This window comes from Simochromis diagramma, unplaced genomic scaffold, assembly GCF_900408965.1.
Source record: "Simochromis diagramma unplaced genomic scaffold, fSimDia1.1 OVJJ01000284.1, whole genome shotgun sequence".
Classification (NCBI taxonomy): Eukaryota; Metazoa; Chordata; class Actinopteri; order Cichliformes; family Cichlidae; genus Simochromis; species Simochromis diagramma.
In genome coordinates this window covers 87377-114415 of record NW_024386871.1, presented here as the reverse complement: position 1 = coordinate 114415, position 27039 = coordinate 87377, and the positions used below count along the sequence as shown (strand labels likewise).

At 39.6% G+C, this 27039-nt stretch overlaps 1 protein-coding gene across 7 annotated transcripts in view; it reads left to right on the top strand.

Annotated features, from left to right (window-relative positions):
* The window catches only part of lrp8 (low density lipoprotein receptor-related protein 8, apolipoprotein e receptor), a 167927-nt gene that overhangs the window by 79575 nt on the left and 61313 nt on the right, over window positions 1-27039 (top strand). For all 7 annotated transcript variants that reach the window (XM_040031458.1, XM_040031456.1, XM_040031461.1 and 4 more), the window contains exon 4: window positions 18779-18907. In XM_040031458.1, coding sequence (XP_039887392.1) covers window positions 18779-18907 — 129 coding nt within the window. The remainder of the gene's footprint in view (window positions 1-18778; window positions 18908-27039) is intronic.

Below are 27039 nucleotides of genomic sequence, written 5' to 3'. Positions count from 1 at the left end.
TTAATACATGTTATATTATTTCAAAGGTTTTTTAACTGTTAACCATAAGCTGTCCATGTCAACATTTTTGTTTCTCACTTCAAATTAGTGATGCCATAATGTTGCAAAACATGCTTATAATACACATAATAATAAACATAATGAGAAATTGTCAATTGTCAATTTTTAAAAAAGTAATACGTTTCTTTGAATTAAAAAATGTAAACTATCATCAGTTCTCCATTCATCATATTCATCATATTCATCATATATATCAATATAGCCAAAATAACAGATTCCTGAAAATCAGTAATCAAGTGTCTCAAATGATCTAATTTGGGTTTGCATAAACAGCTATTCATACAACGTAAATACAGAGTATCACTCAGTTTAGTTCAGTACATGTGACCTCAATCATGGACAAGACCGTTAACTTGAAACCTGTTCAAATGACGTGTGGGGTAAACCACAGAAGTTAATTCCAGAAAGGCTGGTTGTTCACAAAGTGCTGTATTGAAACATATCAATGGAAATTTGACTAGAAGGGAAAAGCATGGTAGGAAAAATCCTGAGAGTAAATGTCTGAAAACGTTGATTCCAAAACTTAGGGAGCTTCATGAGTACTGGGGCTGGGCTCAGTATATCTAAAGCTAGATGTCGTCAAGATAGTAGTGGGAATGCTTGTGCCAAATCATATTGTCCGGAACAACAACACTAATCCGGGCATGTCTGAGAACAACACAGTGTGCTTCGATTTCACACCTAAAAAGAGAGTTACTTCAACAACCTCCAACAAGCCACAGTACTTTACATAGTGTATGTGTTAGTGTGGTGGAAACAGAAGCTCACTGAAGCTCAAGTGTTTAAAGACTTTACTTTTTGTTTTTGGATGGGAGGCTAATGGCCTGTGGTAGAATTGGTAGACGTCAAAGTACTTCTTTGATATAAGAGGCTTTTACTATATATAGCTTTAAACTTTATGAATACTTTTCTTTTTCTTGTTTGTTATCTACATGTTCAAGCTGTTTAAGATAAGATAACCTTTATTAGTCCCACGTGTGGGGAAATTTGTTGTTTATAACACAGACCAGGAGGTCTCAAAGATTGAGTCTTGGAGTTGTCAATAACTTTCAATAAATCTGTGGGGGAAAAAATAAACTTGATAAATATTTGTATCAAATGATTATAGTAAGCGTGCTCTAAGATAGTTTTGGAAGAAAAGAGCATAAGGGGTGTAGTCAACATGAAAGCATGATGGCTTTCAGTTTTGACGTAGATGAATTATCTGTTTATTAGTAGCGATCACTGGCATTTTACAGAAATTCATCTTAGCTAGTGGTGCCTTGACTTCCCACTTCCTTCTTTTTCAAAAAGGCTAACACCTATTTGCAGTTTTTTTTTAAAAGATGATTTTCAAAGAGGTGATCAAAGGACTCTTTGAAGATCCTTAAAGCAATAAGTATGATTGGGATAGGCCAAGGACATGTGTGTGGGTGCGTGCATTCATGCACGTGCCTATGAGTGATCCAAGTGCACGCACTGGCATAAGCATGTGAATAAAACTAGCATCGATGCTCTTATTTAGTATTCATCACGAGGTGAATCTGTAGGTCATTTCATCAGATTAGTGGACTTGTGGTTAAGTCTCATTACATCCAATCAAGGTCAGACACTATCAGAGCTTCTGTAACTTTCCCAGCCATTGATCCTCATGGCTGTGTGTGTCCAGATGAGTTTATGTGCATGTAATAGAACGTCTAAGTTTGCTGTATACGCTTTCTTGCAAACATCAGAATAGTATTAACATTTTTCTGGAAACGTTAATGTGTGTTTCTGACTAATCTAGTTTTCTTTTAGTGCTTGACTACACAAGCAACCATATTTCATACTAGGGCTGGGCCATATCATACCGTTCACGGTAATACCGGTTTAATGTTGGGCAACGATAGAAAAATGAAATATCGCGATAGAATCTGGGTAAAACGCGCATGCGCAGTGCCTTTGTTTTCATACGCATGGCGGCGAAAGCAGATCATTAAATAAAACGGATGAACCAGAATTGGTTTGTAAAAATGCTGCAACTTCAGTGGTGTGGAACTGGTTTAGCTTTCGTCCGTCAGATACACAACAAAGCACTATTTTTGGTAGCGCATGCTAGCAGGCCGTCGTTATTACCGTGTTTTTTGGAAAATACGGCACACTTAAAATCAATCCTTTGATTTTTCTGAAAATCGCCAGTGCCCCTTATAATCCCGTGTGCCTTATGTATGAATTCTGGTTGCGTTTACTGACCTGGAAATGATTTTATGTCGTACACGGCGCTGGAAAATCTGTCAAATGTTTTAGTACGACTTTGCTAAGCTACAAAGCCGCACCGCTTGATGGATTGTCAGAGCATCGCTGCTGTCGTAGGCAAGAGCCTCGCGGAGTGATACGTACTGTGCTTCAACATAATATTACCGTATTGTGTGTGTATAACCTCTTTTTAAGTTTTGTGGATATTATACATGGTTATGCTGAGGATATGTCGGCCAGTTTCCACTGGAAATGCTTTTTGGTTAAACTGTCAGCAAGGATTTTGCATTTGCACTGTTACATTTTTATATAACTTTAATGCACATAAAAAACAGCTGCCTGTTTAAATGAAAATACGTTGATGTTTTGGGTTTTTTTGCACCAATAAAGTTGTGGAGTTGTAAAGTATTTTGTCTAGTGTCAATTATATCGTCAGTTATATCGTTATCGCAAATTTTCAAATGTATATCGTGATAAATATTTTTGGTCATATCGCCCTGCTCTATTTCATACATGAATCTTCTTCACATACTGTTTTGAAGATAGTCTTGGACAAAAGCATTTAATATGACAATTAAAAAAATCTCGAAAAGATCTACCATTAATTGAGTGATACAGTCTATAGAAACATAAAGTATATCTGGATTCATTGTTTCTTTTTTGTTACCTTCTGTATTTTATTATCTGAGCCAGTTCTAACAGCATCATCATCATCTTCACTAAGATCTTCCTTTTTTTCTGTCTCTCACTCAGAACACTTGACTTTGTCCTAAAGTATAAACTGTATATACCCCCCTTTCTTACAGCCTTCTACCGCCTTGTGTCACATTCTTTACTTTGTCCTTGTGATTTTTTTCTGGGCAGTTTGTCTCCCACTTTCTGATCTGAGTTCAGTTTAAGTAATGCCTTTGATAGAATTGATTGCCCCAGGAGGGAATCGATGAGCTGATCCCCGAGACTTCAGGTCGCCTGCTGATTAACTATGGACCTCCGATGACGCCTCTGAAACCACACACGCACACTCTCACACTCTCTCTCCCCACACACACACACACACACACACACACACACACACACACACACACACACACACACACACACACACACACACACACACACACACACACACAGGCAGGCCTCTCTGTAGCTGTCTGTAATTATACGTCTGAAAATGAACCTGGGCCTGGAGGGGATTCTGGAGAAAATGTTCAATCAGACGAGTGCTGGTTGATGCATGAAAGAGTGTGCACAGTGTTCTGCACTGAACGTTTTCTCCAGTGAAAAGGCATACGGAGGACACGCAAGGTCCAAGCAAATTCAAACAGAGACCATGCTAACCATTTATTACCGTGCACACATTTTTGTTTAATAGCTGCATCATAAATTGCGATTGAAGTATCATAAATTCACATTGCTCAACAGCAACATTTATTTAAAGTAAGTAAACAAACATCAAACTACAACATATATATTTGAATCAGTTGCTTTCCACTTAAAGCGCTTGAAAAGTTTAATCAAAGTGGCACTTTAACAAAAACACCTTTTTAGTAATTAGTTATGCAAATTGGTGTTACAAACTAAGCTAAATACTTCGGTGTTTAAGAACCATGTTTAAATACATTTCTAAATATAAATTAGTTTTACATGCATTGTTGCTGCAAACGTTGCTGCACTTTGTAGTCCACACAAGAAATGAAGGAGGTCACAATACCAGAAATCAAGTAGTACCAATACAAGTTGATTTACATGATTCTCGATGATCATCCTACATACTGAAACATAAAGTTTAGTAAAAAGTATTTTTAATTTAATTCATTAAATATGTTCATATTATATTTTGCTCACAAGGCACAAACTAAAATGTTAGGATGGTTATCGAGTAGGTTGCTAATGTTTACATTATGTTCACATAAGGTTTTAATTTCCGGCATTGCAAACAATTTAGCCAATGTAGCAAAGCTGATTTCACAGTGGCATTGCCAGGATAATACTCTGGATTAACATTATCACTGCTGATTTTAGCACTTTGCAAATGGATTGTACGTGCATTTTTTTTTGCATGGTACAAAGTTCCATTCAAAATATGATTTGATTATTGAAGAATATCATTAATGTTTTTAAGGGGCTCTTGAATGTAAAGTCCACACGATGATTAACTTTATCTGTTTGATTGTTTTCTGACTTTTCGACTACTTCACCATTAAGTATATTCAGTTCAACCTTTTAATTCAGTTCTGTTTATGTAGCACTGAATCACAATAACATGCAACTGTATATTGTCACCATGACCAAACACTTGGCGAGAGTGGGAAGGAAAAACTCCCTTTTAACAGGATGGAACCTCCTGCAGAAACAGGCTCAGGGAAGGACAGTCACCTGCTGCAACCAGCTGGTGGTGAGGAAGAAATCAAGCAGAACAGATGTAGAATAACACACGAAGGCAATAAAATAAAAGTAATGATTTTCTGTTTTAATAGTTTTATTTTAAGTTTTTTTACTCAATTATATTATTATGAGTCTGATGTAAGTATAACAGAAAAACTCTTGAGGTAATTAGCCTTGAAATACTAGATAAATACCTTAAGCATCTTTATTGCATTTTGGCACTATGTTAGGGTTCCTGCATCAACTGCAGTTACCAGTTTAGAAAAATAGACTCATTATGCACTACAGTCATGTGAAAATGACCAGACAGATGACCTCTCTTTTAAATTTTCATAATGTTCCATGCTACTGGGAACCCAGTCCATTTACCAGACATCAAAGCCCTGAATTTCTGGGGTCTAGACATTACAGCATCCATTTACTGAGTGGCATCAACAAGATCCTGCAGTTTGACAATCAGGGCTGATTAAAGGAGCTGTGTAGTGTCTCTCAAGTATTATTTAAAACCCCATCTGTATGTGTATTCTGTCTCTGCTGGTGCATATCTATAGTTCTGGGATGAAAGTGAGGACTCCTCACCGTCTAAGTGTCCCCATGTAGATAAAAGTTACTGAACACGAGACACTCTGCACCCCTTATTTAACTGCATATGGAGCAACGTCTAACCTTTCCAGTGGCCCCGTCAGTCCAAGTGATGCTTGAAAACTTTGTCTAAAAAGCAAAAACTGTTCAAGAGTGCTTAGGCTTTGTGTGTTTTGGAAGTTGTGGAGGATATTTTATATTCATAGTACAAAAGACTTATTATCAGTAGAAGTAGTCTAAGTCTACTCAGGCATTTTTCACACTCGGAGGCATGATGATAAAGAGTGTTCTGAAAAGCCTCTTATTGTGAAGCATAATAAGAGAAAATTAGACAAACAGAAATGAGAATTGTGATAACTTTATAAGTCGAGTCATCTCAAATCATCATTCATGATAGGATAGGATAAACACAGCGGGATAAAACCGAGAAAGCAACAGTCTTATTATTCCCTTTAGCTCTTTGATATGATAAGAAAGCAATTATTCCTTAATTTACTCAGAAGAAACTATAAAGGATTTGGCAGCATTTGTTTCTTTGCTTCAAATACAACTCCATTCCAGGGCCTTGAACTCGGGATATTTTCCCTAAAATTCTTCTTTTAATACTACAAGATTACAATATTGAGTTCCAATGTGTCATTAAAGGCCATGAATATAGGGTCACACTTTGAAAACTGTGTCTCTGTTTAGTCCTTTTTTTATATTTATAATCTCATTAGATCATTTTTTTATCAACTTACCCAACCCCACCGGGCTTTAAAAGTGCCATGATTTCATTCCATCTGATGAAACTCATACATCTAAAGACACAAACTGTCAAAGCAGAGTCTCTCATCACAGCAGGACGTCTTTCCCAATTTCTAGTAGCGATGATTTATAGCGCTTATATCCAGTCGCCACTCTTCAGATTCTTTTTTTTTTTTTTTTTTTTTTTTTGACCTGGTAATTATGGCACGTCTGAGGAAACAACTTTAGCAAAAAATATTGAAATTGTTGGGCAAGGCAAATGGAGGACGGGTGCTATTTTTCTTACTCTAATAGATATTTAGTTGGCTAAAGTTGCAATGCTTTTATAGTAAAGAGGAAGTTTAGAGTCTTTATCGGTCACGATGAAGAGCTGATCATAATATCTCAGTGATATTAAGTCAAGATGAAGACATTGAGAATTTTGAATTCAAAACTGACACTCACAATGTCTCAGGTGAAAATACAATAAGTGTCATCTAATGTTTAACTATACAGCATTGCCCTAATTGCCAGCTTCTCCTATTCGGTCATCGTCTCTGTCCTCTCTGTCATCAGTTTCACCTCCTCCTGTGTCATGAGGTAGGCTTTGCCTTGTCTCTGTGTGCTGAGACAATAGGCAGGTTAGCGTATTATAGCGAGGAGGCAGGCGGTTGTGCGAGTTAATTATTTTGGAACGTGGAAGGGAAGGATCCAGTGAGTTGCACTGTCGGACAGCTTCACTTTCATGCTTGAGGCGGCGGCAGCACCTGCCATAATTTCCCAGGTGGCCTCTCCCTCTCTTTTATCCAACTCTCTCTACCTGTCTGCCTTCCTTGTTCTTTCAGTCTGGGAGAAAGCAAGTGACCTGTCATTAAAGGACACACTAACAACGTGCAAATTTAAGAACTGTGCAAAAGAAAATCAAAAGCTGTTATATGGTTATGAACACTGGAAATATATGAGTGAATATTAGGAGGTCACCTAGCTACTTCAGAGACGATGAAGTCTAGTGTCTTGCTGCATGTTCTTTTAGTTGCTATGAGCTCAATGTCATTCACAGACTGCAATATGCAAAAAATTAAATGCCACCAAAGTTCACCACTTTCTTTTTGCCTATTGCTGTGTTTATTGTGATTGAATCTACAACCCACCATTATGTAACCACAGAAGACTAACATGAGTTTTGTGACTCTATTATACCACACTTCAGGTCTGAATAACACATTTATCAGTAAAAATGAGATTCATCCTCCAAAGAACCAAGCCAAAAAGAATCATTTTTTGTAGAAAGGCCATCCAAACACATGAGATATCAGTGGAAAGCCCAGGATGTCCTTTATTTAGCTCGTCAGGACTTAGTAGGGTAGCTCAAATAAGTCACAAGATATAGACCAAAAACAAATATCACTTAAAGAGGATATCATTGAATAGGCTGCTTCTCAGGAGGATATATGCATAACCCAAGGATGAGCTTACAAAATTTAACATTCTGCATGTCATGTCTATAAAGTAATAGCGTTTTTCCACTGGTACCTACTCAGGTCGGCTCGGGACGGTATGGAAACGCTTTTAGGGTTTTCCATTAGGTTGTAGTACCTGGTACTAGGTACCTACTTGGCCGTGGTTCCAAGCAATCGGAGGCGAGCTCCTTCACGAAAAATGAAAACCGCCATTTTTTTCTTTTTGTAAAACTTGGCAACGAAGAAAATTGCTGCATAAAAACAGCACCGTGTGTCCCGAGTCTGACCAAAAGCCACAGACCGAGCAGCTGGTATACCATCGCCTCGACGTCCTCCTTTGTTGTGGTGTATATGTTGCATACCAATGACGTCACAGGACGTTCAACCGTGTTGCTATAATGACCCCACACACATTAGGTGATCTGAGTCGAGTCACGTCAAGCCAATCTAGGTAGGTACTAGTGGCAAAGGGCTTTAAGCTGACTTATTCCATGGGGCGGGGTTTATGAAAGAGGGACTCTATGCAGTCCTGTGAGAAATCAAGCACACCCATTGATTCAGTAGCTTCTAGAACCACCTGATTTTACATTTAGAATCAGTCTTTACATTGTTCACGTTCTTTAAAGTGTTGCTTAATTCATTGAGGTTTGCGGGAATTCGTTTACGCAGAGCTCTGAGATCTTTCCACAGCACTCCAGCTGGGTTGAGGTTTGGACTTCGGACCATTGCAACACCTTGATTGTTTTCTTTTTTCAGCCATTCTGTTATAGATTGGCTGCTGTGTTTGAGATTATTGTGCTGTTGCATGACCCAATTTGTGGCCAGTCTTTAGGATTTCAGGGAGGTGGCCTCACATTTGACTCTTGAATACTTTGGTATACAGAGGAGTTCATGATAGGTTTGCATGTAGGAAGTGATAAGAGTGATTTTTTTTTTTATTTATTTTTTTTAAAGATGAGTTTCATATAGATATTTAAATGCATCTAATTTTGATTTGTCAAAAATGTCTACAGTGGAAAAATTAGTGATAGGAGCTAGAAGAAGAACAGCAAATAAAGAGAAGCTGCCGTCTCCATGACCAAAGTATGCATAACACAAGTAATCTTAAAGCTGATACAGCATAACTTAACTGGTGTTTTGTGACTTAAATAGCTGTGTGGTAACAGTATAACGTGAGGGTGTGGACATAACAATTTGCCGACATGGCAGAAGCGCGACTGGATATAAAGCTTGCCTTTTTTTGCATTTGATAATTACAGTAATAAAGTGTGATTCATGCAGATGTTCTTTGGGGATGATACCCGCAGAGCTGTCGTTTTCAAACATTCTCCGTGGGGTTCCATTTTCTCATTGTGACTCAAATTAATTATCCAGGAAATTATTTATTTATTTCTCTTGTTTTTAAGACCACAAAAATTGGTTAAATTTATAATTCGACCGAACCCGTTTTCCATTGCCTAGATTTAGTGTGTGTGTGTGTGTGTGTGTGGTGTGTGTGGTGTGTGTGTGGGTGTGTGTGTGGTGGTGTGTGAGCGAGAGAGAGGCAGCTTCACAGAGCCAGAAATATTTTTCTTTCAAAATTCCACAGAGAAGTCTTTAGAAGTAATTTTACCTGCCTTTGTTTCTCTTTATAGATCTATTTTTGTGCATTGCCCTTGCATTTCAATAAAGTGCCTCGGAGGAAATGAGCTCAGTTTCCCCATCAAGTTCAGCGCAACGCTCTGCATCCCTCAATAGAGTCCTGACTGCCTTTTTTCCCTCCTTTGCCTTCCTTTTTGTGTACCTCCCTTTCCTGCATTCTGTCATCAGCTGAGAGATGTGGCACTAGCCACTGGCAATATTTTTAATTCCCAATGCGTCGTCTACTAAACAACAATTTAGAGGGCCCCGTTGGAAGAAAGTGGCAATTTCCTATGAAAGCGCTGGTGTTGCGCTGTATTTCTTCCCCCCATGGCACTGCCAGACACATAGGTCTAGACTGTGCTAATGGTTCCACATTTAACAACCGTGTTCTCCTGCTCCTTCACACCGGATAGAGTTAGGGGAAAAATAGAGAGAGGGAGCACGAGGGAGAGAGAGCAATTTTCAGTGGAAACTTTCAGCGTCACCTACGAGAAATACATGTGAGCTAAACCCGCAGGAGAAATCTACCCGCCCTTATTCACATTTTCATTTGCAGAAAAAAATTAAATAGTTCGGCTGGGAATTTAAGAGGTTTGCACAGAACTGAGTGCAAGACTTTTGAATTCTATTAGGCATGTTGTCACTCACTGTTACATGCTTTCAAACACACAGCTCAAAAATTCACATCTAGAGAAACTTTGTTGCCATGGTTGTATATAGCTGCAGTGACACCGGTTCGCATCCTGATGGCGGGGGGCCGCTGTTGGTTATCTATCCCCATAGGCTTTTCAGATCTTACTTTGGACTTGTGGCTGTTTTGTAGGTGTGCAACGATTGTTTTTGTCTGCTTCCACTTGTCTTTGCACTAGGATGATGTCGGCGTAAATGTGCAGTCATATTCGTTGTGTTCCCACTCTCGTTAAAATGACTTTAACACCATAACGCCGCAAATCTCCGTTAACGAGTTACCGCGGATCGCCCCGTGCGTGGGGCTGGACGGCGTCAACACGTTAACAAGCTAACTGCGCTAACGCACTAGTTCCCATCAATTGAGCGTTGCATGGCACATCGGACATACTGTTTTACTTTTGTCCATGACGCGCTTACCATCAGGGTCATACGTCACATGAAAACCAAAATAGTTCCAAACGCCAGATCTGAATGAGGGTGGGGGAGGCTCAGTTTGGTAGCGTTGAGGCAGTTGCCATGTTGCAATGAGCTTAGCTTCTGTCTTGCTAGCTTGCGCTGCGCTCAGTGGATCTGCACTCGACAGTGCAGCCTAGGCGGAGTAGTCGAACGCAGATCCACTGAGCGCTCAACACAGACAGCATCGTCAGAAGAAAAGTTGATAAAATAAATTAAAAATTTTGTATTGTTCGATACATATGCGTACCGAACCAAAAGCACTGTATCGAACGTTAAATATCAATACGAGTATGGTTGCACCCCTACTGTTTTGTTATTGTCATAGGTTCACAGTTTTGTTTTGTTGTTCTCACTGCATGACCTCCCAGCCCCCCTTGTTTTCCTGTATTATTGGAATCCCGCTTCTTTCTCCTTTCTCTGCACCTGCTCTCTCTGATCAGTTTTTTTTCCCCCTTTCCTTTCCCTTGACTTTGATCTTTCTCTCTCCAACATTCTCCCTCCACTCCTTACATCAGGGCTGCAATAATTGGAGATCAACGTTCCAATGAAAGGCACTAATCAACACTAACCTTCATTTACAATGTAATCTGATATTAACTGCATACGCCCTTTCCCTAAATTGGATTTCACATCTGAAGGACAATGGCCGGTGGAGTTGGCGATACATACTTAGCTGGGCTGGCTTTTCCCACTGCTTCCAAACTCTACGTCATTTACATTCCGCACCAAAGGGTCAACCAACTCAACCAAACTTGAGTTGATAGGTAAACAAAATTTGTGAAAGGAGACATCTGTTATGTTGGATCCATCCAAACATTTAACGTTTAATTGTTACTAGCTACTAGCAGTACCCCGGAACACCGCTTGAAACTTGCATGAAATCATAGACTGTATAAAAGATGGTTGTAGCTTACAGGTTAGAAAAATGAAGCCAATATTGAAGTGCCTTTAACTTGGTTTCTATCCAAAGACCACAAAATGGCAATAGCTGTCGTTACAAAGAGACGTCCGGAAAATAACTTTATTTCTTGAACTCTGTAAGCACTTTTCTGCTGTTTATGGCCTCGGTCTTTGATTTGGGGCCAAAAAAGGAAAAAAAATAAGTATTTTGTAAATCTTGGCCATACTATGTCTGAAAATAGGGGATTATATAATTATGGGATGAAACATAGTCATACTCATTACTCCCCATCACATCTAGTTTTTGGTAACCCAGATGGCAATGGCGCATGTAAAGCTTCAAAATACGGGTCAATTCCTGTGTACTCCTATGCTAAAATCTCCAGTTTATGGTCTCACTTAGTTAAGGACGTTAAATTGTGAAATTAGATGACCTTAGTAAAAATTCTAACGTGACGCTCTTGTTTGATTTCTAAATCGAGCTCCGTTGTCTTTCCATTGTCATTTTTGCCAAATACAATTCCCCATTGCCATGAAATATTATGCTCCAGTTCTCAATGTGCAGTGTTGTTCATGCTCAAGCATTCACACATACATGGAAAGATATATAAAGGTAACCAAAGATGTACTCAGTCATGCATTAACAAATATATGTAACAGTCCATATATTTAGAGCACATGCAACCCCTTTTTAACTCGTGCATGTAGTAATTCTGCCTGTTGTACATGCCTAGGCACACTTAATCTGTCTGCAAAATAATCCATGTGAGCTATTCGTGCCCGATAAAGCATGTTTCTTCTGTGAGTAATGCAGTGCTTTGTAGGCTAATTCAACACCACGAACAAAGCTAACTGTCACTGAACCTGAAGTAAGATTTACATGTCATTTGAATCCTTCAATTCTTTTGCTGATCTTGTCTGTCAAATTTGCACAAATGTGAGTAAATATGCAGGACAAATTCTGTATATTTACTAAATTTCTGTATGATGCGAAAGGGGGGAGAAAAAAAACTGACCGCAAGGATATAATGCATGCACTGATTCATCCATCCACCCATACTTTTCCACTTATCCAATTCAGGGTTGGGGGGGGGAGCTGGAGCCTAGCCTACCGTAGACACATGCCACACCATGGACAGGTTGCCAGCCTTTTCATCATAGATTGATCTAAAGTCTATGAAATGCCAGACAAATGGTGAAAAAATGCTGTCACAACTTCCCAGAGTTCAAGCTGACTTATTCAAATATCTTGTCCAAAACAAAACAAAAGTCCAAAACCTAATAATATTTAGTTAAAAGTGACGTATGAGACAGAAAACCACATTTGGGATGTGCAGCCAAAGAATATCTCACTTTTCCCCCACCTTTTTTTTCAATAAGCTATCTTCCTGTCAATCATGCAGTTAATGAACTGACTAATTGTTTTGCCTCTAATAACCACATTAAATATCACTGCTCAGACCTGAGCAGGTACTAGCTGAAAGCTTTAGTCAATGGTTACGAAACAAAGATAAATGGTACCTGCAGTTCAAAGTGTCTGCCCCTTGGAGGCACCTTACGCGCCACTAATGAAAGCATTGGGCGCCTCAGGGAGGACAAAAAAGACTGCTGCTTGGAATGAGGTTAATGAGTGTCCACACGATGACACGACCCACTACAAACGATCAAACCATTAGATTTAAAAAGTCCTTACACGCCGAATAATTGGCTGATCCCTACATCCCAGGTCTTGAATGAATCATTGATCATCTGCGAGGTCTCGTCTTCCCGTCCTTTGTCGACTGCGCTCTTCTCCTCTCACTAAGGTTACAGCTTTAAAACAAAAGTAATTATTCCATACTGCGTCGTGGACTGCTTCTCCAATTCGATTCTACATTAAGATGTAATTCGGCTTGAGTGGAATTACATGGAGTGGAGTGGAATTTTACGTTTGTGATTGGGTCTTAATGTGCAGGTCGATCAATTTGTAGAGTGTTATCTTGTAAAAATGTTTCCAGCGTAAATGAGTGAGTGGCCAAAGATTTATTTATTTATTTCTTATCTGTGTAAATTTGGCCCTGCAGTCACAAGAAGCCCCATTCCGATCCAATTCCAGCTCGATGCCTTTCTCTTTCTTTCTAGTAGCTTCCTCTAATTGCCTCGATTCCAGTTTGTCCTTGTATTGATGTTCTCCAATGTTGTGACCAATATCTGACCGCTTTCTCCCACCTTACATCCCACCTCCCTTCTTTTCGCCCTTATTTCTTGTCTTGTATACTTGAAGATAAATATAAAGACATTAGGCTGAGACATTTAAGTGTTTGTGGTGTGGCGTGTACTTAATGGTCTCAAAATACATGGATAAAATTTAATATGACCTTTAAATATACAGACCAAGCTTTCCAGTAAGGTGCAGTACCTCACTGTGTATTGATTCAAGACATGCTTCGGCCCAGATTTTATACCACACAGAGTAGCCAAGCAGTAAAGGTTTACTGTTCTCAAGCAGGCAGTCGCCAATTTATGATGCCACCTCACGGCTGAAACTTGAGTTTAATGATTCAGTTTCACAGACGATCAACTGTTATGGACTCCCCCCTGCTGGACTCAATTGATGATCTGTCAAACACATGCAAGAAATATGTTTATTTTCTCTTTTTTTCACAGCTCTGATGAACATAGGTACCAGAAGGAACTACAAACTATGTTGTGTCCTCTAAAGTTAAAAAAGACCAGGAAAAATGAAGTGACACAATAAAAAGCAAGTGGCTACAAAGAACTTAATGCCTTTCATATGGCGCACAGTTTTGTTTTGTTTTTTTGCTTTGTACTGCTTGCTTGCTGACTCAATTGACATTCAAAGCATTGCAGAGTATCTGGGCATTCATAATATGCCACCAATGTAGTGAGACATGTCATGTTTCTTCTGTGTTTTTTGCATAAAAAGACATTAAAACGGGGTACCTCATCAATCAGTGCTGTGCCGTCTGCGGTGTACCTTAAAGCATTTTAAATTCATGCAGCTACAATGCTTCGTGTCGATACAGGGTAAATCATCTACAAGCCTCCGTTCCTCCTCATTTATCATGTGCCATATTACCACATACTCTCCCAAGTGGCTTTTGTTTTGACGTTGTGTCTCATTGTGATGGACAGTGACTTAAGGATGGCTTCTATTACCTGGCCTCACACACGCAACTCGTAATAAATAATTATCTTAGCATTAGCCTACGGGGCTTGGGGAGTTCTACATCAATCAACTACGAGACTCGCCTCGATGCTAAGCATGGAGCTGTATAGTGGACGTGGTGCCGCGCCACAATGCTCCAATCCCTCCCTCCTTGTGAAGGGAAATTAAGAAGGTAGTTCATCAAAAGTTCATTAGCATACAGCTCCTTGCTCCGTCCACCCCTATACCCTCCTCATAATAGACACTTAGACGGGCCATGTGAGGAGAATAACAAGTGTGTACTACTTCTGGTTGTGGACTTGTTTGAATTAAAAGACTGCATCGTGTTCTGTGTGCCAAATGAGTTTTCTGACCCCAGGATGAGCAAAAACCTATTTCATATCCAGAATGTACAAAATACTAAACCAACACATTAAAAATGATTAAAGCCATTTTTCCCTTAAAATATACAGTGGATTTATGTAGTTAAAATAAAGTTGACACTGAATGCATTTCTTCCAATCATCAAAATCCCGGTCTATCCTAATAAGTCAAACATTCATTGAATATTTTCTCATGTGATAATATGCTTCCTACCAATAAATTCACAAAGCTAGAGCTGCTGTGTAAATATTTTTTTTTCCTCCTGGAGCCAGCTATCTCGTCCTAGTTCACTTTCACACTGCAGCGCAAGCTTCTATTAATGCAATCTGCACAGGAAGCCACGGAGGTCACTCATAAATTTAGTTTGGCTTGCAGCATTTCGCTACTGCATCCCTTCACAGGCTGTATTGCTAACACTAAGCAGTGAATTTTTAACTTATTCTATGCACACAAGACTGTTAAGGAATTTAACTAGGTACATTGGTTTTCCCTCATCATAATTTCCTGTGTTTTCTCATAGTACCTGCTATTCTCTAATAGCACTGCCATATTAATGAAATCAGGCTCATGCTCTCAAAGTAAAATTACCCCTTACCCGGAGTCGGCCTGTGAATAAATATATAAATGGGGTTACGGTGTGAATAGAGAGGCTCAAGGCTGAATCTGTTGAGCCTCGTGTGCTTTGTTTGTGTCACAGAAATGAAAGTTGAGGGAAAGGCTCTGACCTGGTCATCCAGCCAATTTGCACTTGTTTGTTTCCTTTACACTGATGTATCCTGTTATATTCACTAAGAGTACATGCTTGTTTCCCAACCCGTTTTTACACTTATTCGATAATGCCTACACCCACCAGGGAGCTGCTGTATTGAGCCCTCAGTGTCTTACTGCTCATCACCAAGCAGCTCCACTGGAGCATGGCTAGTATCAGTGCCTCGCCTATTATTTGCTCTAAGCCTTGGCAATAAGCAAAGGTAGCTGGGAGCTAATGGCCAAGTGTTTATATCTGTGCCACAGCAGTTTCACAGCTCTTGAAATATTCATTCAGTACAAAGGTGAATTCACTTACATGCCTTTGACTGGCAGCTGAGGCGATGATTCACAGCTGTTTTGGTGTACATGCGGTCTCCACAAACACTGCATTTGTAGTTTAGAGTTATGTGCGTCTTTATTTGCATTAGGATTTGCATTTATTTGCTTTTATGGACTTGTGTACATCTTTTTCCTGAGAAGGTGGGAGCAGGAGTCAGATATTGCACTCTGCATGTAACACGATCAGAGTCTGCAGTATCTCTCCCTCAGGAAGTCCTGCAGTTCTCTTTAGTGCCTGCTTTACCACTTTTGTCCACCTTGTCAGCATTTAGTGAGAGAAGGAACAAGGAGAGATAGGCAGAGGGCAAATTTGTGCTCAGCACCAATTTTTGAAAGACTGGGGAAAGCAACTTTAACTGCGACTTCATTATCAACACCATCTGGACTGGCAAAGGAAAAAACAAAAATACACCCTAGATTAAAAAATACATGATACGATGTTTGTTTTCCTTTTGATTACATGCTGATCAGATTGTTCCACGCTCGTGTTTCCATGTCCTTTAGTTGACGCAATCTGAGATGCAGACTTGATAGAGCAGGCATGTTTTTGTTTTTCTTATTTTGGCCTGTACAGGCACGGCGATGTTGATCATGCCAATTGCTCCATGTGCTACCCGCTTCAGCTTAGTCCACACAAACTCCTGTTGCTTCCGCATGCAGCGTAAAAACAGATTTCTTAGCTTGCACAACCCAATTTTGTCTGGGAATGGGCTGCACAGTAACTGAGGCAGCAAATAGAGAGACCTTATGTAGAAGCTATTGGTGGGGATGAAACTCTTATTATGGTCTATCAAATTCTAATAGAGAGCGGAAGAATTGACTTTTTAATAGTTATAGGTTACTGTTTGATTGTACATCAGCAGGAATCGTACTTCTTTGTATTTATGGAAAATGATTACCCTTGGGGTGAGAATCCTCTAATTCGTTTTGTCATAATCAGTGTTAGCTCTTTTTTTTTTTTTTTTTCCCTTGCTCATCTGTATGCAGCCTCGTGATTGGCAGTTTATCCGTGAGTCGACCATTCTGGCTCTCAGGGGCCAGAAATGGTCAGTCAGACAAATTACATCCTTTTAACCCAACTGTCAGTCAGACACTTGGTGAACTGAAGCCCTTAGGGGATGTTTCCATGTTAGGCTTTGTATGAAACTGACGAAGTCTCGCACAGTAGTATTACACTGCCACACACACACACACACACACTAATATACACACACACTCTCTTAGAAAAGCTAGATAATGTGGAGGCCAGGAACACTATTGTCTGTATAGTACCAGATCTCTGAGGCGCACATTTAGATTGCTGAGACAATTCACATATTAAGACACCTCCACATAACCCACATCACATTCACACCTTCACATCATCCAGAAGAGCTGCGTTCTTTGCATCAAAGGCACAAGAACATGGACACAAGCACTCACCCGCACACGCTCTTATTGTACACGCAGACCATTCAGTCCCTTTTGGCAGTAATAGCTACACTGCGCTGATATGGCGCTTACTCGCTGGGTCTTTTAAAGCGGATTTGCAGGAGGCTTTTTATTTCTTTAAAGGGAAGGAGAAACCTCATTTAGGGGATGACTGTTTGAAAAGATGCTCGCGCAAGAGCTCGATATTCAGTGAGAGGAAGAAAGATGGAGGTGAGAGGAAAGTGGTCACCCAAAAGATCCAGCCCGGCACCAGGGCCCAAGTCTAACCTTAAACCCAGTTTTAGAGAAGACTGAAAATTCAAGTGGATGACTTCAAAGGTGATCACATCAACCAAAAGTGCACAGCTGGAGAGGATTCTTGCAGTCGCTCTTGGCTAAACTAGTCCCAACGTCCCACCACCAGGGGCAGTGTTTGAATATAAGAGTGTTGTTTAAAAAAAATCAAAACAAGGAGGAGGAATGTGAGAAGAATAAAATGGAGAGGGAAGCCGGAATGGGCGAATCCCATAGGTACTATTGATCTGCGGCTGCAACAAACATAGGCTTGTTGCCAGCGAGCATGCTGGTGGTCAGATGTGTGTAATTGATGGAGTTGAGTTTGACACAGTGCTGTAATGTAATCTGGGGCTCGAGTCTCTGTGGCGTTAGAGTGGGAGTGAGAGACATTAAAGAGAGAGGTGAGGGGAAAATGAGGCAGGGTGAGGGTGTATAGTGGGTTGCCGGAAAAAGGCACGGGGATTTGCTGCAGGGACTGTGGGCTGTGTAAATTTGATGTATTAGAACGGAGTGTTTCCCTCCTCCTCCCTCTAGCAACCTCATGGGTTACACACGCAGGAACAATGGCCTTGACTACTGTAATAGGCTTTTATCTAGAGGGACTACTTTCTCAGTCGCACACAGTGTGTAAAGGAGTGTGTTTCACTGTCTGCGATGTGCAGCTTTCCACTTCTTTTGCTTTCTCTGATTTACACTCAAAATAACAACTAATATAGTATTCTATACACCAAGTGTCCTTTTTCACAGCAGTTTGTTGCGATATGTGTCCGAGTTTAAGCTAAGAGGTGAATTAGGCGCATTTTGGAAAGATGTTGTGTAGCTCAATTTATAAATAATTTGGAAATGAGCTGTGGGGTCTTGACTTGGGCTTTTTAACATTTATTTTGGCACATTGTTATCTAGCACTTAAGGCTAAATATTCATGGAAAAATGAGCCCTGGTTGAAACAGTTGTTCACACACAGACTTGGGCACTTTTTTCTTGTTTGGCTTCCTTCTGTTTCTTTCTTTGTTTGTTTGTCTACATTGTTTTTCCCCCAGCTCTGTGTCTTGTGTGACAGTGTTCCCACTCCTTTGTTCCACTGTAGCTGTGTGTCTAATTTAATTGCAGACCTTTGAAGAGGGATCGATTTGAGAGAGAAGATAACTAAGTTATCAAACTGCTTCATTGACTGGCTCTCTTTTCTCTCTCCATCTTTTTGCCTACTTCCCTTTCTTGTCCCATCTTACTCTCCCTGACTTCATTCTCTCCCCCCTTTTTACGCCAATTTTCTTCCACTCATTCCTCTTCTTCCTATCCCCCACCCTCCGCCTTTTCTCCTTTGCTGTCTTTCACCCTTGCCCTGCAACCACAGGCCGACAGACCTGTCCTCCAGAGAAGTTTGATTGCGGAGGGGCTGCCAGCAAATGTGTTTCTTTGTCATGGCGATGCGACGGAGAGAGGGACTGCGAGAACGGGGCAGATGAGGAGCAGTGCGCCGCGGGTAAGTTTGTGGTGGAAATGGTGAAGGAAGAAGCACATAGTTAAACACGCGGCACACTTTTCATGTTACAGTGCAGTCAGTCTGTTGTATTCCAGTTGGGAATAATGTAACGTGTAACCCCAATTCCATAAAAGTGGGGACACTGTGTAAAACATAAATATAAACTGAATGCAGTTATTTTACTTATAATAGAACACATCAAATGCACAAATTCTAAGAAAAATATTGTCTCTTTTTGACTTTGATGTCTCAAAAAAGTTGGGGCAGGGCCGTGGTTTCCACTGTGTAGCATCTGCTGTTCTTTTAACAACTGTCTGTAAACATCTGGGAACTGAGGAGAGCAGCTGCTGGACTGGTAGAAGAAAATGACTGTCTCTATCTTGTCTCATATAAGATTCTGGCTGCTCAACAGTCCTGAATCTTTCTTGTGATGTTTTTCTTTTTGCAATGCTCCCAATGTTTTCAGTCGGTGAAAGTCTGGACTACACTTAGGCCAGTGGAGCATCCAGATGTTGTAATAGACACAGGATGCAGTTTAGTATAGTGTCATGACATCATCTTGATGGAAACACATGTTGCTCTAAAACCTGTATGTATACCTGTATTCATGGTTCCTTTCCAGATGTGTAATCTGCCAAAACTGTAGGGCTGATAACAAGCCCGACTGTCCCTCTCCTCTTTAGTCCAGAGTGTGCGGCGTCCATCTTTTAGCCATCTTTAGTCAGTTTACCATAGTTCATTTTAATTGAGATGTTACTTAGCAAAGATGGCAGCATTTATGCATGCTTTCATGTCCACGTATGGCATCTTCTTTGTCTGATAGAGCTTTAACCTTAGTCCATGCACTTTCCATGACAGAATCATGCCTGTTGTTAACGCAGTGCTAGAGAGCACAGGCATCCAATATTGACTTTCAGCCTTTATATTATAAACCGTAAATGATAAGATACCCAAAGTCTTTGAAATTTTATGTTGAGGAACATTATTCTGAAATCGTTCCACAATTTGTAAATGCACTTTTTTTTGCAGATTGTTGAACCTCTGCCCATCGTTACTTCAAAGCATTCTAACGCTTTTGGAATTGACTGCTAAATTTCTTGTCATCTACTTTACAGTCATGATGGAAATCAAGCCCAAGTCTGTCTCTTCAGAAAGCACACACTTGTTTGATCAGCAATGTCCTCACATGTTTTTAGTAATTACGCATACATTGACTGCTGTCACACTTTGTAGCATACATCCTCCCAGCTGATATCAAAGCTGTAGGAAAAAGGGGTATTGATTTTCATCAGCATAAACAGCTGGCCTGCAGCATTATTGATTTTAAACCTGAAACAAACACATGCACCCACAGCATATTTTTCTGAAGAATATAGATTGCATGTACAGTTTGCCCTTTATGTTCTGAATTTCTCTAATATCTCTAATATAATGTTGGTGCCTTTGTCCAAATGAAAAATGGCTTTTTTACTGTCACAGTCATTATGTTTTAATGGAGACAAAGTGGGGTCATTTTAGACCAGTTTTTGTATGCAGGGGGCCTAAAGCAGAGAGAGCATGTACCAAGTGTCCTCACTAGGAAACTACAAGATTATCTGCGTGATGCATTTCAGATTATTCCCATAATGCTGGCATTGTCCTTCACAAACTTTGACATTCATATATTCTCATGCTGAAGATGAGGCGCAAAAATGTGCGGACTCCCCAATTTGGCAGTCAACAAACTCTACAAATGCCTCCTCATGTATTATTATTAATACAGTGTTGCTGTTAGCTGTAACATGCTGCCTTCAAACCATGGATATTGGCTCACCACATAAGTCACGGAGGCATCTGCACACTGCGAGTGCATCACATGCCTCTTCATCACAGTTAAAAGTATCGGTTTGCAGCTATTGTTTGCTTCCACAGAGGGATCCTGTGGTTTGCACCAGCATGAATCTCTTTCTCCTTAATGTCTCTTCTGCGAACTCTCCTCTTTGATTTCTTTGTGTTCTGTCCGCATCTTCTTTTTTGTTCAGTGTAATAATTCACGTTAAATGCCATCCTAAAAAAAATCGATGTAGCATAGTATAGTGATACTTTGCATGCCAATATTATATCGATATAGAGACCCAAATATTGATGCTTTATTACGTAAATTCAAGTACTCGGTGAATTTTGTGAACAAGAGGGACTGCAGGGTCGCCTTATAGCAAGTGTGAATTTAAATGTGAATTCTTGTCTTTATCACACTTAACTGTTGTTTTATGAGAAACAGATTGCATCATAAGGTGATAAACTCTGATTTGTTATTGCACAGCATATTGCAAAATGTTAAAAATCGTAACAATATCGCATCATGAGTGAAGTATTGTGAAAATACCATATTGTGGGCCATCTGCTGATTCCCACCTCTCTATTGTCTATATGGAGAAAAAAAAAGCTTTCACACATCAGCTGCGTGCTAATCCAGAATTTTCTTAGTGTAAAACACATGAAATCTGGAATTTGTTAGAATTTTTCCACATTTTAGAAGTTGTGATAACTGTTTTGGGGTTTGTTTGTTTTTCTCATGGTTAGCAGGATGTCCTAACTCATCTTCTTTCCCACACCTTCCTTCTAGTCTTTTCTGTGTTTGTCCCAGTTCATCTGTTTTTATTGTGTGTGTGCGCTTTAGGTTGACGGTAGCACAAGGAGATCTCTATAGGGAGTCTATGACCATGACCTAATGAAAACAGCAGGCACTGTTGATTTAGTCATGTAACCCAAGCTGCACTGTTCACATACCGTCTGTATCTCGTGTAGTTTTCTTCCCATGCTTGCTTAGCACCTGTAATTTTCCATTGTATTTCTGTGTATTGATAGTCTTCCATTGCCTTTCATCTGCCTGGCCTGGCCAACTCTTCATCACCTTTTTCAGTAGAAAATAAAGTGGTTAATGCGCCTGTGGGGGAAAAAAGAAAGAAATTCATAGGGCCCTTGATGGTAATTGATTTACTGTCTGAAGTGGTTTGATTATATAGGTGGGTGTTATAGGCGTTCTGCTGCAGAGATCAGCCTTTGATGAATATTAAAAAGTTGACCGGACATTTAGAGATCACACATTAAAGCTGACTTAAAGCCCAACAGCACAATGAATCCATTAACGCTAGTCTTTATTTTCATGAAAACTTAACTCTTTTTTCCAAAACACAAAATTTCACAAAATATCTGAAATTCAAATTTCATATCCATCAGTTAAACACAGAGTGCAGATATCGCCTTATTACAGATGCGGATAACGAATTCAATAAGTGGAGGAACACAAATTAAGAACACTACAGCGTTTAAAAGCACCACCTTGCAGTTTTACACCTCCACCAGCCTCTGAAGGTACAGTTTACTTGCAGGTCTGCCGAGATTTGACATTTTATTTTTATTTTTTTAAATAGAAAATGTCAGCGCTTCATCATATTATGTGGGAAGTCACAAAAGAGGATTCATTGTTGGTTAAAGTATTAAAAGAGCTGTAGTCACAAAGACTCCTCAGCTTACATGACTGTTTACTTCTGTCACTTTAGTCACAGCGTGGTAGTAGCAGCAAAACAGGTACTGTTTCTACATTCTGAGTCTGTGTGCATCATCGTGGGAATGCATGTTCCTGAATACACCTCCTCTACAAACACTCCTTTCCATTAATCTGAGGACATGTGATCATATCAGTTTCATGTCTAAATAAGCACTCTCATTACTTTGTCATGAAATCTGTGATGGAAATATTTGCAGGTCATATCTAGCAATACTCATGTGTCACTTTCAGTGTGGCACAAGATTGAAGTTTGCATTTGCCCCTATAACACACACGCACACATACAAATACCCTTGTGTGCTTATGGGGCAAGTCATATAACATCTCTGAAGAGGGTTTCTGTCGGAGTAGACTTTACAGAATATATATATTATATAATATAATGTTACCGTAGCTTAATGCTGCTGTAGTCCATGCAGGGGTCGAAGTGGGATTTGGCAGGTGGGAGAACCCTAAGATGGAGCGTAGTAGTGTAATGTGGGGAAAAGTATCGCTTAGAAATGCTTCACACAGTAACTTGTTTTGTGAGCGACAGAAGGGATTTCTTTGTGTGCAGGCTGTGACCAGCGCTGCTTCTCAGAAAATCACTGCCCTTGGGAGATTTAGTCAGTTAAATTCAGTAAGATATAAGCAAATGACTCGATAGCTGATTTTTCTAAACCGAATAAAGCTTGTATGAAATGTAGAATTGAGCAAGTGAATTTAATTTGATGTTAACTAACTTTAACCATGAACACCACAGCCGCTCTACAGCAGTGCAACATCGCTGTAATGTTCACAACAAACTAACCAGTTTAGACTAGACTAAACTGCACAGTAGTTTCATGAAAACTGGGAATAAAACAAAATTGGTATACTCACAGTTTGTTGATTTAAAAACTCTAAAATGAATTAGGACATTACATATAAGATTTAAATTTCATCTGCAGAGCAGTTATATTAAAATGATCTCTCATCTGCCCTCTCTCTTTCTTACATCTTTTTCCATCATGCATTTAGGTTTTTTCCCCTCCCTGGGAAATGCACTAACTGTTCATTCATGTAGCAGACACATTTTGTGAAAGATTTCACAGAAACAGTTTGTGTGTTTGATGTTTGTGGAGCTACATTTAAAATTACCAACCACAAAAAAAAAAAAAAGAAGTACTAGTCCATTTCTGTGCACTCTTCGTCTGTAGCGCTGGCTAGATGTTATTAAGTACAGTGAACTTTATTTACATCTGCACCTTGAATGCACACAGGTATGAGAGGGGGGAAAGCGATGCGTTGTTGGTGTCATTATTTACCTATTACTAAGCGAGTATCTCAATACTGTCACTGGTGCTGCAGCACAAGAAAAAATATAAAAGTATATGCATGTGTCAGCCCACCTCCTTCTCGTCCTTTAAACAGATAAAGATAAAACATTTGCAAAGACTAATGAGACCAGCACTCCCTTTGGGTATCTGGTAACCTAATTTTTTCCCGCTCTTCCATTTGTTGTTCTTGGAAAAGTAATCTTTAATTGATGTACCAGACACAGCTGGAACATCAAATGAGTGTTTGCCACACAAACAATGAAGTTCAGTTACGTGATAAACATTTGGAAGCAGAATAACGGACCAATAGCCCTGCCTGACTTTCTTACAATGTCATGATTGTGGGAGCGTGCTCATCAAGATCTTTGGTAAAACTATAGAAATGGCTGCACAGAGAGAGAGAGCGCTATACCACCCACAAACACAAATTAGTTCATCGATGGTGTGTCTGAAAACATAGTTCCTTTTTGAAATCTGTTACTTTCATCCATCCCCTATTAGGGCTGTTCGATATAACGATATATATCGGATGACGATATAAAAACGTCTATCATTTCATTTTACGCAATCGTTTGTTTCGTGGTGTCGCAAAATAAACCGTTTACGGTAATATTTTTTCATCGTTTGGATGGTCACTGTAGTGGCTATATTCATTTCTTAAAGTTCTCTCTTTCTCTTATATTCAATATAACCAGACTACAGACAAACATGCGTTTGTTTTTATGCGTTGTCGTTAGCAACAACGACGGTAAAACCACCGCGTGTCCGCTTGTTTATGTTCCACATAAACCTTTCACAATAAAGCTCAAGATCCTGTTGAGACTTTTCAAAATAAACTGAATCACGTGAAAGATGCAGAGTGTTTACGGATGAGAAGCAAAAAAGAGCCGCCAGGTGCTAAAAAATAAACCTTAGACTCAAACGTTAGAACAGGCTTTTCCCCGCAGCACGCCGTGTGATAAATACTCACGCCATTCCAACCTATGTCTAAAAATGTATCGTTTCATGCATCGGTTAAAACACTCGACTCCAGCTACATGACACGCAGCTGGAAACACTTAACGCAACAGAATTTACAGAAAATGTTACATTTTTGTGATTTATATCGTTATCGGACAATAGATGTCTTATATCGGGATATGAGATTTTGGTCATATCGCACAGCCCTATCCCCTATCCTTACTGCTGCCGTCACCACCTCCTGCACCTTTGATCTCCCATCTCTCTTTCCCGCCCTCCGTCAGCAGCTACAGTTGTACAGCTAATGTTAATTTGGGCCGCTAATTGAGCATATCCAAATGTTGAATAAAACATGGATCCAGGAAGAGAGGATATCTGTTACATTAAGAGGAGGCCTCTGAAGAAAGTTTATGAGCCTTTAATTTATGTTAATGTGAAATTGCATGTGTTTAGGCACACATCTGCTGCAAGCTATGTGTTTGCATGCTTCATAGTGTGCAGATGCTAAAACGTTTTGGGGGGTTTTCAACACTGATAGAGTATTTTCAAGATGGATGAACTCCCTTTTTTCCAATTTCTGTTTTATTAGGTGAAGAATTCAACCAACAAATGCCAGAAAAGTGTCCTTTACCACCTCAACTTATAATTTTAATACATTGAGCTGTTCTCTAGAGCTCTAGATACAAGGGGCTCATTCCGACCTAACAATAACATGATTCATATACCATGTGTAGTCAACAATACCCAAATGAAAACAGAATTATGAATAACATATGATATTTATGCTAATAGAGGAAGTTCAATCTTACACACTGGTCCTAATTTCCTCGTACAACAATAAACTGACATTTTGAATTCTTCAACATATCAGTTGAATGACTGAATGTGCTTCTGTCGTTTCTACCTGGAGAAAGTAGAAAGTCGATTTTTGTAAAAGATCTTTTTTTTTTAAATCCATCTTGCTTGACACATCCTCTTCCTCTCTGTTACTTTCTTCTAAGTGTACTAACCCTTCTGTAGAAGCAGCACAACTGTATCACAGTGAGCCAGGCTACTTTATCTTTACAGCAATAAAAATGCTGCATTCGTGCTAATGTATGTATTCAAACAAACAAACAAACAAAAAAAGATTACAGTTACATAGCTCCAACATAAGCCTTTTCATACAGACACCCTAACCCACACCTAGTCTATTGGGAATGATAAGCTTGTCCAGTTGGGCCTGTCACACTCTTATTCTTGATTGTTCTGTATTTTTGTCATTTAAAATTGTCAAGGAGCAAGTCTATGTAGAAGTAGGCTATCCTGATTAGTCTTATTTCATGTACCTCAAACACATTGTGTGCTTGCTTATAACAAGGATTTCTTGTTCAAGTTTCATCAAAACCTATCTCAAATCAGAGGAGGTCAGGATAGAGATACAGTGAGTGCCTCTAGCCATCTGTAAAACACAGTGGATGCTCTGTCATGGTTTTGGGCTTCATTTTAGCCAGGGATGTTGGCGCTCTTGTCAAATTTGATGGAATTATGACAGCAGGAGAGTACCATTAGGTTTTGATCCACCAGTGCTTTATGGAAATGTCCAATTGACAACATCTTTATTTTTTTAGTATAACAATGATCCCGAAGGCAATGCCAATGCAATAAAATCATAGCTGGATAAGAACACAATGAAACACTGTCAGTCATTGACTGGCCTCCCCAGAGACCTCAACATTGTTGAAGGAGTGTGGGATCATCTTGACAGAGAGGACCAAAAAAGGCAGCCATCATCCAAGAAAGAGCTTTATATGTCCTTCATGTAGGCTTAACTGTTCCTGAAGACTACTTAAAGAAAGCTTTGCAAATAGATTTGTTGAAGAATAAAGGTGGTCATACCAATTGTTTTTAAAATTCAAGCTTAATAGAATTGTACAAACCCAGTCCTTTCCCTTGTGATGGAATTCCATGTATGTTTGCACACATTTCAGTAAATTAGTGCAGCTATTTCCCATTTTCCTTGGAAAAAAAACAAAAAAAATGAGGGGTGGCTCAAGACTATTCCATAGTACTGCAGTGTTCAAGTGGCTTCATTGTGCTGAGAGGGCACCTTTGCGACAGTGAGTTACTAGAGCTGCCCGTGTCAGTATTGCCATCAGTGGTATGTCAGGTCAGTAGGTTGTAGATTTTGTTGTGTAGAAAATCACTCTCCATTGCTCTGATGAAGGCAGGAGTTACATGGTCCTGAACATGTTTTTGTCTTTTTGCCATTTGAGGAAATCTGCATTTGCTTTATTTTTGAACCTTAAAGTTTGCCACTTAAACATAGCATTACCACATCTTTG